This window comes from Mercurialis annua, linkage group LG8, assembly GCF_937616625.2.
Source record: "Mercurialis annua linkage group LG8, ddMerAnnu1.2, whole genome shotgun sequence".
Taxonomy (NCBI): Eukaryota; Viridiplantae; Streptophyta; class Magnoliopsida; order Malpighiales; family Euphorbiaceae; genus Mercurialis; species Mercurialis annua.
In genome coordinates this window covers 30556289-30572470 of record NC_065577.1, presented here as the reverse complement: position 1 = coordinate 30572470, position 16182 = coordinate 30556289, and the positions used below count along the sequence as shown (strand labels likewise).

Here is a 16182-nt window from a genome sequence, read left to right as displayed (position 1 = left end):
TTTAAAAAAAAAATTGGTCGATAATATTTATCATATTAGAGCATTAAAAAAATATTAATTGCTATTTTTTTAAATTTATCTCTAACAACAAATTATTTAATAAGGTTAAAACAACTAGTCAAACATAATAATGATAATTAATATGGACAATTTAGTAAAAGTATATATAAATTATAACATATTTATTAGTTTTTTAATCGATGTAAAATGGTCAAATGTGACAAATATTATGGAATATCTTTTTTCACGCGTGGTTCAATTGTAATATTGAGCTCCAATAGTGGCAATTGATCTCTTAATACTTTTCATACAATATCTAATAAAAATATAGACACCAAACCACAACAATATCAAAATTTAAGAATTTTAAAGGGAGCGGCCATACCTTACCTTTATTTTATTAAATCCAAACTTGAGCAAGTAGTATCATCCCATTATAAATAGCGGTATTAGAATTTGCATTATATGCAACAAATACTCTACTGATTTAGAATTTAATGGGAGCGATGAATGGAGTTATAGTAAGACTTTTTGTGGTGATGTTGGGACTTGTAAGCCATGGAAATGCAGGCATTACAAGTTCCTACGTTCGATCTGCCTTTCCATCTGCTGATATCCCTCTTGATAATCCTGTATTTGCACCTCCTCCTGGTTATAATGCACCCCAACAAGTAATTCAGCACCACTTGCTTTTATTTCATTCTTAGCTCTTACTATATTTCTTATATTGTCTTTGCTTTGCCCGTCGCTTACTCGGCCGGTCATAGTTTTCTCTCTTTCCCTGCGTTTTTGGATAGTTTTTTCTTATTTTGCGTTCCCGATTGCTTGTCCTGATTCAACATATTACTCCTTTTTTTTCCGGTGACGAGGGAACCCGGCATAGCCCGACCACTCCTTAGGGGCGGAGACCGACTATCTGGGTAAACTCTTGGGGAGGCGAGCCTCCGTAGCCCAGACCTCACACTTTATACGGATTTTTTGACACCTCGTTTACAAATACTTTCAATACGTCCTATTTTGTGGGGGATGTGGGATTCATACATGTGCTGTTTTTTAAATCTGGGTATATTACTTCTTATTCTAAGTAATTGCTAATATAATTTTGATTTTGCATTGTAGGTACACATAATCCAGGGTGATTACAATGGAAATGCTGTACTTGTGTCATGGGTGACACCTGATGAACCGGGGTCTAATACGGTGCGATTTGGCAAATCAAAGAAACAGTACGATTTCACCGCCGAGGGTACAGTAACAGACTTTACTTTTTATCAGTATAAGTCTGGCTACATTCATAAATGTTTCTTGAAGAACCTTGAGGTAATTAATTAATGTGTTATATAATTTTTAATTATCCATAATAAAGGGTTAATGTTATTATGTTTATGATGTTCTTGGTTAATTTCCAGAGTGACACTAAATATTACTACAAGCTAGGAACTGGTAAATCTGCTCGTGAATTTTGGTTCCAAACACCTCCGGCCATTAATCCAGACGTGCCATATAAATTTGGAGTTATTGGTATGTTTTTTGTTTCTATTTTTCATTTTTCAGATGCCTTTTTGGTATTTACAAAGATTCCCCATCATGTGGCAGTGGCACCACAGCATCGATATGCTAAAATAATAGGCTAAACTATAAAGTTATTTTTATATTAAATTTCAATTTTTTTATTGTTTATGACGATTTAATCTGATCTTTTATTGCATTGCACATTCTAATCTTTCTACCTTTTGTATTGTGCAGTCTATGGTCATTTTTTACCAAAAATACAGCTAAAAATATGTTAAAAAATGGCAACTTTTATATAAAATACCAATGTAATGATAAATGTTCACAAATTTCAAAATACGATTAATTTAGTGATGACAGATACGCATGTGTATCATCAATTTCACTCTTCATAATCAATTTATGTTTTCTTTGGTTCATAAATAATCAAAAAAATGGCTAAAAACATTTGTTTGATACATGAAAATATATATGTTAGTTTTTCATAAAAAAAAAAAATTAACAGATCCAACTTTCACTATATTAATTTAGCTAGACCTACTATCTATCTCGATTGAATCGATGTGATCGGTCCATCGGATTAATTCTATCCGATATGAATCGTATTGTTTGTCCGCGGCAGGTGACTTGGGGCAGACGTACAATTCATTATCTACTCTCGTCCATTTGAGGAAGAGCGAAGCGAAAGCTGTGCTGTTTCTTGGAGATCTTTCATATGCTGATAAATATGAGTACAATGATGTGCCTATAAGGTGGGATTCATGGGGTCGTTTCGTTGAAAATAGTACAGCTTATATGCCCTGGTTTTGGTCCGTTGGAAATCATGAAGTTGAGTTCTTTCCTTACATGGTAAATTATTATGATTCATCACTTTATTTACGTGTGATATTGTTATTGATTTCTTTTATCAGTATTATTCATTAAAAAGAAATTCTTTTGTTAATTTATTACCTTTGAATATATTAATAAACTGTGTATATATATAGGGAGAGACAATTCCTTTCAAAAATTATGTTTATCGCTACCCTACTCCTTATTTGGCCTCCAACAGTACAAGTCCTCTCTGGTACTCTATCAGACGTGCATCAGCTCATATTATTGTGCTCAACAGCTACTCTGCTTTCGGTACGTAACATTTTTATTCTTAAACTCGGGTTTATTTATTGGTTTAATCATAAAAATAATATTTAATTTTTTTGTACTATATGGCATAAACTTCTAAAATCGTCATCAATCATATTCATTAGTTGAAATTAGATTGAATTAAAATTTAAATATGTCTTTCATATTACTTCGTATTATTTCAATTTATCTTTCTACATTAAGATTATATTTAAACATTTTTCACTCCAATTTAAATAAATGGCGACTAGTGAAATTGAAAATTGAAAAATAGATGAAAGTTGACGATTTTAAATGTTTGGATCATAAATGGAAAAATGTGATATTTTTTAATGATTAAACTATTTAGATGCTGTGGGTGGAATACATGTATTTATAAATTCCATCGTTTGAACCGACTTACCACCATATTTTGGCGGAACATGGTTTTGAACAGTCGTATACTCCCCACAGTGGTTTTGGCTGCAACAAGAACTCGCAAATGTAAACCGTGAGGAAACACCTTGGCTCTTTGTTATCACCCACGCTCCACTCTACAACAGCAATGAAGTACATTTCATGGAGGCCGAAGGCATGAGAATAGCCTTTGAGAGCTGGTTTATTCAATACAAAGTCGATGCGGTCTTTTCCGGACATGTTCACGCTTATGAAAGATCGGTAAGCTAGCCTAGATTTTATTCGGAATTAGTAAATGTAATCAGAATAATGCTAACACTTTTAAGTTTCTTGATTAATATCAGAACCGATACTCCAACATTCGCTGCAAGGTATCGAGTGGCTTCTGCTATCCGGTGCCTGACAAATCCGCACCGGTTTACATCACTGTCGGAGATGGAGGGAATCAAGAGGGTCTTGCCACCAAGTAAGTGTTAGCTTTTCTAGTTATTCTTTAATTTTTTTTATGATAATTAACGAGAGTATATATGACAACTGATGAATTAATAAATGGCGGCCCATATATATGTAGATATATGGATCCGCAGCCGCATTATTCGGCATTCAGAGAAGCAAGTTATGGGCATGGAACGTTGGAGATAATGAACAGAACTCATGCTTTCTTTTCATGGCACCGGAATGATGATGGCGAACATGTGGTTGCCGATTCACTTCTACTGAACAATCAGTATTGGTATGTAAGCTTGCCTATGACTTTGAGTTAATATGCGTTTATTTCGGGTTAATTTGATTGGGTTAAAGCTGATGGTTTTTGAACAGGACAAGCAAAAAAGTGAAGAAACATAATCTGAGGAGCTTTGTTGATGAATCAACTATATAATCTATGAAATTTGTGATGCATTTTTCTTGGAATTCTGTTGATTTTGATAACCGTAATGGAGATTAACGTGTGGGTTAGGTCATCTCTTTGTATTTCAAAAGTATGTCCATGCTCATCCTTGGGATATTATGCTCAACATGAACCTACGATAATAAATATCATTACTCTCTGCTTTTCTATATCATTATGCCTAGAATTCTACTTAATTTAGAACTATTTTATTTAGATTGATCCTAATTTGTTTTGCATAATTAATTATGTTTATTATTCATTTTTCACCATTATCAAATGAAACTTAATTTTTATTGCTCCTAAAATATATATTAATTATTTCAGAGTTTCCATAATGGATATTTAGGGGAAAAAAAAAACTACAGCTAAGATTAATTAACCGAATATTTAGAAATTAACAATTGCAATACATCAAATACAACTGATAAATGCTTATATATTTACACCAATTGCCTCCGAAAAAATCGACAGGTTGGGTACTAACTTAACTGTTAGTTAAAAGTGGTGTTTCGATTTCTTCGTCGGAGTTCCTGGTTAAGTCTTGCTCCGGTTTGAGCAAGCAAGCATAGCACAAAGCAACCATCTATAAGAAAATAAGACGAGATGAGTTAGCTCAAGTGGTAAGAGCGTTCCATATGAGGATAGGAGTGAAATTAGTTGATCATTAATCAAATTGTTTGATAGAAAAGAGATAGAGATGTGAGGGCTTACCATGCATACCGATGCAACTATGATGCTGAAACCTTTGCAGTTGAAAGGGGCATCCTTAGAAAGGAACAATGCTGATAATACTTGAAGCATCAGTGAATAGAAAAGATAAATTGATTTTCTTAAAATACAACTTTCCCCTTGATCTTATATACAATCGACATTAACACAGAAATTAACTTTTTTTGTCAATTAGTCCCGTAAACTTTTTAATTTTTGTATCAATTAGATCAAATATATCAATTAAGAAAACAGAAATTTAGATTAATAGATCATAATTTGGGTTAACTTATAAAAATTAATAAGTTCAAGAGATTCATTGATATAAAAGTTAATTTTGATGTTTTGTTTATCATTTGGAGAGTGGGATTTTGGCGCTTGAGAGAGGAATTTATTTCATGATCTTAGCAGAATGCTCCCCGGCTATGTAGCTTATTGGTATAAAAGTTAATTTTGATGTTAATTGTTCATTACGTACACGTTCAGGGAAAATTTGATATTTAAGTATGATAATAGCAAGCTTAATTACTTACAAACCACCCACCTTGAACTTTTTTTTCGTTTATACCCTGATCTAGAAAAAAATTCATTTATAGCCTGACGTATGTGTTTATGTTTCACCTCTACCACGAGGCACTAAATTAACCTCTTTTCATTTAAAAATAAAAATAAAATAGTCCTTCATTTAGAGAAAAATTCATTTATAATTAAACTCTAATTAGCTTAGGTTAAAAATGAAGAACTATTTTAAATTTTTTTCTTAATGAAAAAGAGATTAATTTAGTGTCTCGGGATAGAGGTGAAACATAAATGCATACGTCAGGGTATAAATGAATTTTTTTCCTAGGTCAGGGTATAAACGAAAAAAAAGTTCAAGATGAGTGGTTTTTAAGTAATTAGGCCTAATAGCAAAGAATCCAAGCATGAAAAAAAGTTGCAACTCACAGGTTAGTGGGCTCATTGCAAGAGGGGATAACAAACTTGCTATAGACTGCACTCCAGCAACAAATCCTTGCGCTTTTCCCTGAAATGATAGGGATCAAAAAACTTACAAGGTGGATTCAAAAGAGTAAAAATCTAGTTAGACAGCTTTGTTTGATCAAAATCCTCTTCACATGAGCAGAGGATTTTCGGTATGTTAACTTAAAATTGTAAATGGATATCATTGGACTTACTGCAATTGAACTTTGCACTTTGCAGTACAATTAACTCTAACTAGGAGTGTGCATTCGGTTCGAAACTAAACCAAAATTTTGAACTTTTTTAAACCGAACTGATCTGACTTTAAAAAAAATTAAAACATTTCAATCTATGATGGAATGTAACTATAATGTATTCCACTGTGGGGAATCAAACATAGTCCAAAAGTTCACGTGAAGTTTTCAAAGAACATAGAAAAAAATGAAAAGATATTTGTAAGAATTCAAATGTCGAATTAAATCTAGATGAAATATATTGATACTTGTCTACTAGTAGTTTATATAAACCTGATTCGCTGAGCTCGATGCCTTCGAAATAATAGCATAAGTCTGCACATCAACATATTGGCAGCATAAGCAAGTGATAAGTTGAGCATTAATAGTCAGTGAGGCCTAGGCCAAGTGGCTAAGGCTCTCCAAGTGCATTCTTCGTGTCTCGGTTTTGAACCTCAGTAGTAAGTGATAAGTTGAGTTGAGTTTTAATCATCATTTCACATAATCCAGAGATGAAAGGAAAGAATAAGTTTAAGGCATAGTACTTACTGAAGGTGTGACAAGAACAAAAATGGCTCCAAATGCTGCACCCAAGTATGCAACCTGCAATCACAAAACAAGCATGCAACCTCACAATCTTATGATTCTTATTACATCAAAGAAACTAGTCCTTGAGATAATTGTTGCCTTTTTCTCAGTAAACGAGCTCATCAAATTATTTTTTTGACTACGTTCATCTTTGAAAGATGTTTTGCCAATTATATTGCAGGTACACCATACATCTAACTAACTACAAATAAGTCAATGTTTTACGCACCCAAGATGCCCATGCCAGTCCATAGAAGAATGCCTGTTGAGAAAAAAGTATACTGTTAACTGATGTATTTATTAATCAGTTAGAGTTAGTTAGCTAGTTAGTTAACTTGTCACTGATGTGGCTGATTTGTTAGTTAGTGCTGATGTGGATAGTTAGTTAGATGAGCTGTATATTAGCTGTCACACACTATAGGTGTGTTTTCTTCTCCTTTGTAGCTTGTATAAATACTCTTCACTGTTCTTATCAGTGACGGTTATCAATAATAATTCTTCTTCTTCTTCTCTAAATTTCTGATTCAATATGGTATCAGAGCTCTTAGGTTAATGATCTTAGAGTTTTCAAAACTTCTTCAAATCGAAGAAGAAAGAATTCAGAAGTTGAATTAAAAGTATTGATCAATCAAAATGGAGAATGCTCCATCTAGCAACAGCACAAACAATGGAGCGAATCAAAGCTTCGGAAGAACTTTCAATCTCTACAATGGAGATCCTCTTCTACTGCAATCATCTGATAACCCTAATATTACTCTGGTGAGTACTCTTTTGACTGTGAACAATTACTTCAGCTGGAGTAGAGCTGTAAAAATCGCCCTAGGTGCTAAGACCAAATTAGGGTTTATAAATGGAAAATGCCCGATGCCTGATGAAGATTCAGATGCTTATGAGCAATGGATTAAGGTAGATTGCATGGTAATATCATGGTTGCTTAATTCAATGTCTAAAGAGTTATCTGCTGCATTTCTTTGTGCATCATCTGCTAAAGTACTATGGGATGATCTGAAACAGAGGTTTGGTCAAAGTAATGGTCCAATGTTGTATCAATTGAAACGAGAAATAGCATTAGTTTCTCAAGGAAATGATGAAATTTCAGTTTACTTTACTAAATTGAAAAGATTGTGGGATGAATTGAATTGTATGATTGTAATGCCTGTTTGCACTTGTGGAGCAATTAAGAACTGCAGCTGTAATTTGGGAAGGGCACTTACAGATTTTAACTCTCAAGACAGATTGGTCCAGTTTTTAATGGGATTGAATGAGGAATATGAATATACTAGAAACCAGATTCTGTTGATGGATCCTTTGCCTAATGAAAATAGAGCTTATTCTATGCTCCTCACTGTTGAAAAACAAAGACAAGTAATTGGGCAAAATACTTCTACTGTGGAAAGCACTGCTCTTTTGGCCAATCCACAAGGGTATAACAAAAATAATTGGGATAATAAGAAAAGATATGGTCAGGAATACAAAAGAGATAACAAAGATAAGGGACACTGTGATTATTGTAACAGAGATGGACATATAAAATCAGGTTGTTTCAAACTTGTTGGGTATCCTGAATGGTTCAAGGGAAATAAAGCAAAGGGGCAGAATCAGAACACCAGGATGGCAGCACAAACTCAGTGTGAATATGATGAGAATACAGAAAACAAAGCAGAAAGTTGGGAGGCACCAGAACATTTTACTAACTATGAGCAGCTGGGAAATACACTTGCAGGAATGTTAAAATTCATCAAAGGAAAGTCAGCACTGGATTCATCAAATTCAGTTGGGAAATTTGCTGGAACAGTGGAAAGGGCATATGGAGATCCACTCACATTTGCAGGTATTTTTCCATCTTATGCTCTTAGTGGTTTTGAATTATGTAAATATGGTTCTTGGATAATAGACACTGGGGCCTCAGATCATATGACATTTAACCCTAGCCTACTTTCAACCAAAACCAAACTTCTTAACCCAATCAAAGTCTGTCTACCTAATGGAACAGTAAACTCTGTTAATAGTGTTGGTAATGTTGTTCTCAATGATAAACTTACTCTTAAAAACACTTTACTAGTACCAGATTTCAAATACAACTTACTCTCAGTTAGTAAGCTTGTTGAGCACAATCCTCTCAAGGTAACATTCTTCTCTAAATGTTGCCTTATACAGGACCTGAAGACTGATGCAATACTGGCTCAGGGACACCAGATTGCTGGATTGTACAAACTAGATTCTACTAGTTTTTCACTCAAATCTGTTCCAGCTGTGTTTAATACACATGTTGATACTTCTGTTGCTTTATCCAAATTCAATAAAGATGTTTTTTTGAATCCTTTGGATTGTTCTCTTATGAATGCTTCTTCTACTGATAATTTTGCAATCTGGCATGCTAGACTTGGACATGCTAGCATTTCCACTCTTAGTCATATCCCTTCTGTCATTCATAAGATTCCACAAAACTCAGACTGCATGATTTGCACAGAAGCAAAACACCATAGACTTGTCTTTCCAAACTCTGAAATTAGAACCACACACTCCTTTGAACTGTTACATATAGATTTATGGGGACCTTACAAAACTACTTCAGTCCAAGGTTCTCATTATTTTTTAACTATTGTGGATGATCACACAAGGGTTACCTGGACTTTTCTTCTAAACCAAAAAATTCAATGCACACAAACTCTCATTACTTTTCTTAAAATGTGTTGCACTCAGTATCAAACAACAGTTCAAATTATCAGAACAGATAATGGACTGGAATTTCTTAACAGTACTCTTTCTTCATACCTACAAGATCATGGCATCATTCATCAACACACATGTCCCTACACACCACAACAAAATGGTGTTGTGGAAAAAAAGCATAAACACTTACTTGAAGTAGCTAGAGCATTAAGATTTCAAGCTCATTTGCCTAAAGAATTTTGGGGTGATTGTATTTTAACTGCTACTTATCTCATAAACAGAATGCCAATGAAAATTCTCCATTGGAAAACCCCATATGAGAAATTCTTTTTCAAACCACCTGATTATAGCAATTTGAGAATTTTTGGTTGTCTTTGCTATGCCAAAAATACATGTCCTTCAAAAGACAAATTTGACACCAGAGGTATTAAATCAATATTTCTGGGATATAGCTCTACACAGAAAGGTTACAAACTACTTAATTTGTCCAATCATCAGTACTTTGTTAGTAGAGATGTCAAATTCTTTGAAACTCACTTTCCATACTCTACTATTTCAATTCCTTCTTCTGATAATTTTGTCCTTCCTTCCATTTCTTCCAATATTGATAACTCCTTGTCTGACACAAATTCCTCTCCTCACACATCATCTGATTTACAATCTCTTCCTTCTAGTTCATATAACCCACCTGCTACTACTGTTCCTGAATCAAATGATACTGTAATTACTCCAATTCCACCTAGAAAATCTACCAGAACTATAACAAAGCCTGTTTGGTTTAAAGACTACCAAGTTAATGCTGCTACTCTTTCAAAACCCCCAAGTGGCAAACCTTATCCCATTCCAAAATTTTCTTTTCTTACCAGTTCTTCTACCCTGTCTAATGATCCTGTAGGCCCCTCTAGTATCAAAGAACCATTTTCACATAATCAAGCTCACAAAGACTCTAGATGGGTAGATGCAATGCAATTAGAATTAGATGCCTTGGAAAAAAATGAGACTTGGGTGTTGACTACTCTACCTCCCACTAAGACTGCCATAGGATCTAAGTGGGTATACAAGATTAAACACAGACCTGATGGGTTTGTAGAAAGGCTCAAGGCAAGGCTTGTAGCCAAAGGGTATAATCAGATTGAGGGCTTAGATTACAAAGAGAGATTTTCTCCAGTAGCTAAACTTGCTACTGTCAGACTTCTAATTGCTCTAGCAGCCTCTAAAAATTGGTTTCTAGAACAACTGGATGTGAATAATGCTTTTTACATGGTACATTAGAAGAGGAAGTTTATATGTTGCCACCACAGGGTTATACTAAAGCTCAATCTAATCAAGTTTGTAGGTTGGTGAAATCCCTATATGGTCTTAAGCAAGCATCTAGACAATGGAACATTAAGTTCACTGCTTCTCTTGTTTCTATTGGTTTTACACAATCTGCTCATGATCACTGTTTGTTTACAAGGCAACAAAATGGTCATTTCACAGTTTTAGTTGTATATGTTGATGATGTGCTGCTTGCAGGAGATAACTTTTCAGAAATTTGCACAGTTAAACAGTTTCTTGATTCTCAGTTTACAATAAAGGATCTTGGTCCTTTGACTTATTTCTTAGGACTTGAGGTTCATCGTACTTCTAAAGGGATTTCATTAAACCAGCACAGGTACATTTTGGACATCCTAGCTGATTCTGGTCTCACAGGAGCAAAGCCTGCTTCTTTTCCCTTACCTGCTCATGTTAAACTCTCAGCTTCAGATGGTGATCTGTTAGATGATCCTAATCAATACAGAAGGCTTATTGGCAGATTATTATATCTGAACATTACAAGACCTGATATCAGCTATTCTGTAAATGTTCTCAGTCAGTTTTTGAGTTCTCCTCGTTTGCCTCATTGGGAAGCTGCACTTCATGTTCTAAGATATCTCAAAAGTTGTCCAACTCTGGGATTTTATTATTCTGCTACTTCTGATTTAAAGCTTCTGGCTTATAGTGATTCTGACTGGGCATCCTGTGTTGATTCTCGCAAATCAGTCACTGGTTTCTGCATTTTCTTGGGTGATTCACTTATTTCATGGAAGAGCAAAAAGCAGGTCACTGTGTCTCGCTCCACAGCTGAAGCAGAGTACAGGTCTATGGCTTCAACTACATGTGAATTACTATGGCTTCGTTATCTCTTGACTGATCTACAGGTGTTAGTTTCCTCTCCAATTCTGCTACACTGTGATAATAAAGCTGCTCTTCATATAGCTGCAAATCCTGTTTTCCACGAGAGGACTAAGCATCTTGACATTGATTGCCATTTAGTTCGTGAGCACTACAAGTCTGGTTTTATTCTTCCCACATTCACTCCCTCAAAGCTTCAGTTGGCAGATGTTTTTACAAAGTCTCTTGGCGCACAACCTCATCAGTTTCTTGTGTCCAAATTGAATCTTGCTATTCCCCAAGATCCAACTTGAGGGGGGGATGTTAACTGATGTATTTATTAATCAGTTAGAGTTAGTTAGCTAGTTAGTTAACTTGTCACTGATGTGGCTGATTTGTTAGTTAGTGCTGATGTGGATAGTTAGTTAGATGAGCTGTATATTAGCTGTCACACACTATAGGTGTGTTTTCTTCTCCTTTGTAGCTTGTATAAATACTCTTCACTGTTCTTATCAGTGACGGTTATCAATAATAATTCTTCTTCTTCTCTAAATTTCTGATTCAATATATACCATTAAAAATTATTTTCCTTTTATATTTCCGAATCTTTTCGTGTGCTGTTAATGGATATGATAATGGAAAGCAACTTACATAAGCAATTGATGCCAATAAGGCGAGACATAATATCACTTTCTCACCAACTAATGGATTCAGAAGAGGAAGCAATAATATCTAGAAGCACATAACAGATGAAACATATCAGACAAATCGAAAATTACCGATTTAAAAGTTAACATACATCTTATTTCGTCATATCAGCTTCTTGGGGTGAGAAGAGTAAAATGATATGCAAAATGTTCATGTTTAGGTAAATTTTATACTTCAAGTTTGTTCATATAGTAGAACCGGACTGACAAGCTACAGACAGAAAATTACCTGAGAAAATATTTCGCCAACTCCCACCATGAGTAGAATTTCTGAATACTGATTTTTGTTAAAGCCAAAGACTGACTTGAGATAGAACTGCAATTGCAATAATAGTCAGGAATGGAACATTGGAACTCCATAAGAGGCAAAAAAGAAGGGGGTTTGCACCATAAACATCACTACTTGTATTTACTTAATCAGCATTCTGGAACATCAATGTAATGAAACACATTTGATATAGCCGGAAAACAGAAATGATGAAACGGAAAATGGAAAATGGCGATATGTTTTATAAGAATGGGTTTTGGAGTTTCAACACTATTTCGGAAACGAAAGGTTGAAATTTAAGACCGGAGAAATTTTCGTGCAACATAACTTGATTTCATGTTTTTTAAGGAATAAATGAGATGTACAGATTATCAAATTGACCATCATGTTGTTCTTCATAATATCACGTATCAACTAGGATAAGATCTCAGGATAAAATGTCTGCATGCTTATTATCTCATATTCCTTGATTCATAGTTTCTCCATGCAGAAGCAAAAAAACTGAAAAACTAACTTCGGGTGTAGATTAATGTCTATTGCCAGTTAATGATGCAAAAGGTTAATCGGATTCAGCATGAAAAAGTTAGTTGAGGAAGTACTTACAAATAAAACAGAGCTGATGCCAGTCATTCCCAGCTCATAGAAGAATGAAACAAAAGAAATGCCTCTAAGTGTAGGGCTGAAACATTAGAAACATGAGAATGGCACTTCATGTTGCAACCAACATATATAGGGGTTTGCAAAAATCGAACTTTACAGAAAAACAGAACCAAACCGACAAATTTGGTTCTCTTTGAAATTGTAAAAAAATCTGGTTTTGGGAGGACAAAACTTTCAGTTAAATTTTGATACAAACCAAATCATAAAACCGAACAGAAACAAAATTTTGATTTGATACAATTCGGTTTGAACCGAATGCACACCCCTAAACTTATACAAAGCTAGATTAGGAGATTGTCTGCTTTTTAAATACCTGCTAATGATTAAGGAGGCAGCATCTGTCATTGATTTACACCGAGTGTGGAAAACCTTAACGGTTTTAGTTAATAAAGTGGAGTTATGATGGTCCTTTCTTTCAGCTCGGTTAACTGTATCAACTAGAAAGATTTGCATATAAATAGGACCAAAAAGCAAGAGAGCAATTGAAACCTGAAATAAAATGTTCAACCAGCCAGCATGAAACAATTAAATTTCAGATAATCATAACAACATAAATTCCAAACCAGCAGTAAAACAGATATTAGAAATAGGCTAACATACCAGAAAAATGTATTTCTCGGGAAGAAATCGCGCCAAAACATTTCCTATAACATGAGAAGCAGAAAAGAGTCCTGTCATCCAACTAAACACCGCAGCCCTCTTGCTTTCTGGGACAAAATCTGCCTACCAAGGGAAGGGAAAATTAGAGATACTAGCCTTCTCGGTCCATATATTTTTATCAGATAGAACTAAATCTTACCGCATAGGCAACAGAAATGCAGAAAATGCTTCCTTGGCTTAAAATGAAGGAAATTGTACGAAGCACATAGTACGCATACACAAATCCTTTAGATTGGTCATATGCAAGTATAGCTGATACACGAAAACACGAAAGTTGAGAGCTCTAGCACTAATTCGATTGCAGCATAAATTTACTTCTACAAGAGTACTAGATTTGTATGACACATGAGGATGCATTCTCCTTTCATTTCTATAGTATATCTAACTTTTTCCGAATGACTGAAAATGAAGTTTCGAACATACCAAAAGGAAATATGGATGTAGATACAGTAAGAATGAGGAACGGCTTACGCCCATACTCATCTGCAAGCTGTCCTAGGAGAGGTAGTACAATCATCTTGAAAATTCCAACCACCTACAAACATATTATACATGCCTAAGAATATGATTCAAGAAAATAACATCTAACATTTTATAAACCTTAATTCATAGGAGATTTCAATAGCATTGATAATAAAATCTTAATGTCATGCTCTGCGTTCTTCATATATGCAAGTCTTTTCTTTTCTACTTCACAAACAACGTCGGATTCCGTCTACATTTTCTGTTATGTACCAAGTATAGCTAATTAATTACTATCGTTTTTAGTTTAGTAATGCTGAAAAGGAAACAAACTGAAAGAAGAGACCAAAAAAAAAAGGATCCGATCAATGGAAATGATGGAACAAAATAAAGCCTCTATCCGATATATAAAATCTCATTGCGCAAAAATACGTTTTCAATTTTAGCCAAGTGCAATGGTATAAGCGTTAGCCAGCATTTTGCTAAGATCACGGTTCAATTTCTCCCGCAAACGCTCACCCTTCCCCTTCGCGATTATCAAAGATAAAAAATACCCAACTCCAAGATTTTCATAAAATAACAAAACAAAACTATAATCATATTGATTGCATAAAGTGAAAATTATTGCCAAAAACACAGAAATTCCATCTCCTTTACTAAGAAAATCAAAATAAATTTGAATATAGAAGAACCACCCAAAACTTCATAATCAACCCGAAAGTCAAACTACTAATTTTCCATAGTTTTCTGCTTCAATATTTTCTCTCCAACCAAACAGAAAACAAAAGAACAGAAGAAAATGGAGAAATGAAAGAAAGAAAAGCTTAAGTTAAGTTACGGTTTGTTGGAGACCAGTGATATAGATAGCCTGAGAACAGGTTGACTGGCCAGGACATAAAGCACGAGTAACAACATCAACGAGAACAGAGACGGTCATTTGTTCAGCAACCCAGTGAACTGATAACGGCAAAAGCAAGTGAACCAGAGGCTTCAATTCTCTAAACCCACTAATACAACTCCTACACTCCATCAATTAAGAACAAGTAAATACGCAAAAGAAGTAGAACTCGGAATCTATGGTTTTGGTAGAGGTTGTGGCAGGTAAGTTGAACAGTGTAAAAAAGAAATGATAAAGCGGGAATTGTTGTAGCGGACATAACACAACTGTCCATCTCCCATTTGCTCTCTTTTCTTTAAAGTCTTTTTTTAAAAATACGTCATTTTTAAAAACTTTGCAAAAATGTTCCCTTGATAGTTTGTTAATAGATTATTAGCAACTCATTCATAAATTAAAGGTAAAAATATATTTTTGTACAAATTTTAGAAAATGAGATATGAAGGATAATTTCTCTTTCTTTAAACTGTTTTTTTAAGTGATTTTAGAGAGTAGAAAAAAGTGATTTTTAAATTATTTTGTAGGAAAAGGGACAAATATATCTCTATGATTTAAGGCGGGGAGCTAAAAGGCCCTCTTTCAATTTTTTGATCTCCAAACGCCTACGGTTTCGAATCGGACCTCCAAAACCCTCTCTACTCAATAACATTAACAAAATAATATTTGTCATTACTTCCTGCCTACGTGAAATATTCATATCATTTTTTACGTGGTCAAAAGAGGGCAAATATATATATATGTGTGTGTGTGTGTGTATATATATATATATATATATATATATATATATATATATTAAGGGTATATGTTATTTATATATAAATAACTATTAATTAAATAAATTTCAAAATTAAAGATAATTACTATTTTTAAAGTATTGTGAGCGGAGCGGGGTTCCGGGGGTTGGTCTTCCAGACTTATGCCTGACTTCGAATCTAGTGAGGTTTTGAAAATTGAATACGCCATCTAACTAAGTTAGAAAATGTCTTTTATACCGACTAGACAACCTCACACACTTGTGGGTGAGATTATCGTGCATCGGACCAAAAGACAATGTTCGATGGACACTGCCAAAATCTTTGTACTCGATTTATTGATTATATTTATTTATTGGGCAATATCTGAAATATTTTATCTTAATCATACATGAAGTCCGCAGGATAATGTGCTAGAAAATAAACAAATCTGGAAAGCTAGAAATCATGTGAGACGTACATATGACTCAATCTGAACTTACATGTACACATGTAGCAAATACTCCTAAACAAGCATCTAATCCTGGGTTTTTTTTATCATGTAGCAGATAAAGATAGATT

The 16182-nt window shown here is 34.2% G+C and overlaps 2 protein-coding genes across 4 annotated transcripts; one reads left to right on the top strand and one right to left on the bottom strand.

The window, feature by feature from the left end:
- The first annotated feature begins 432 nt into the window (after positions 1-432).
- Positions 433-4091, top strand: LOC126661305 (bifunctional purple acid phosphatase 26-like). Its single transcript, XM_050355126.2, has 9 exons — positions 433-671; positions 1120-1320; positions 1410-1521; positions 2135-2361; positions 2499-2637; positions 3071-3291; positions 3375-3496; positions 3602-3763; positions 3850-4091. Exons 1-9 carry the CDS (start codon positions 498-500, stop codon positions 3908-3910), a joined length of 1419 nt encoding a protein of 472 aa, XP_050211083.1. The 5' UTR covers positions 433-497; the 3' UTR covers positions 3911-4091.
- A 202-nt stretch (positions 4092-4293) lies between these two features.
- On the bottom strand, positions 4294-15169 carry LOC126661306 (uncharacterized). Of its 3 annotated transcripts, XM_050355127.2 has the most exons (14): positions 14813-15168; positions 13936-14047; positions 13652-13764; positions 13453-13575; positions 13166-13341; positions 12796-12871; positions 12154-12240; positions 11869-11949; positions 6641-6673; positions 6373-6426; positions 6118-6159; positions 5576-5654; positions 4634-4704; positions 4294-4505 (listed from the first exon to the last, which is right to left on the bottom strand). In XM_050355127.2, the coding sequence occupies exons 1-14, from the start codon at positions 15002-15004 to the stop codon at positions 4407-4409; spliced, it is 1338 nt and encodes a 445-aa protein (XP_050211084.1). In that variant the 5' UTR covers positions 15005-15168; the 3' UTR covers positions 4294-4406. The 3 variants fall into 3 exon arrangements, with proteins under 3 accessions (XP_050211084.1, XP_055960012.1, XP_050211085.1); XM_056104037.1 differs by lacking the exon at positions 11869-11949 and having other exon boundaries at positions 14813-15169; XM_050355128.2 differs by lacking the exons at positions 6641-6673; positions 11869-11949.
- Positions 15170-16182: the final 1013 nt, after the last annotated feature.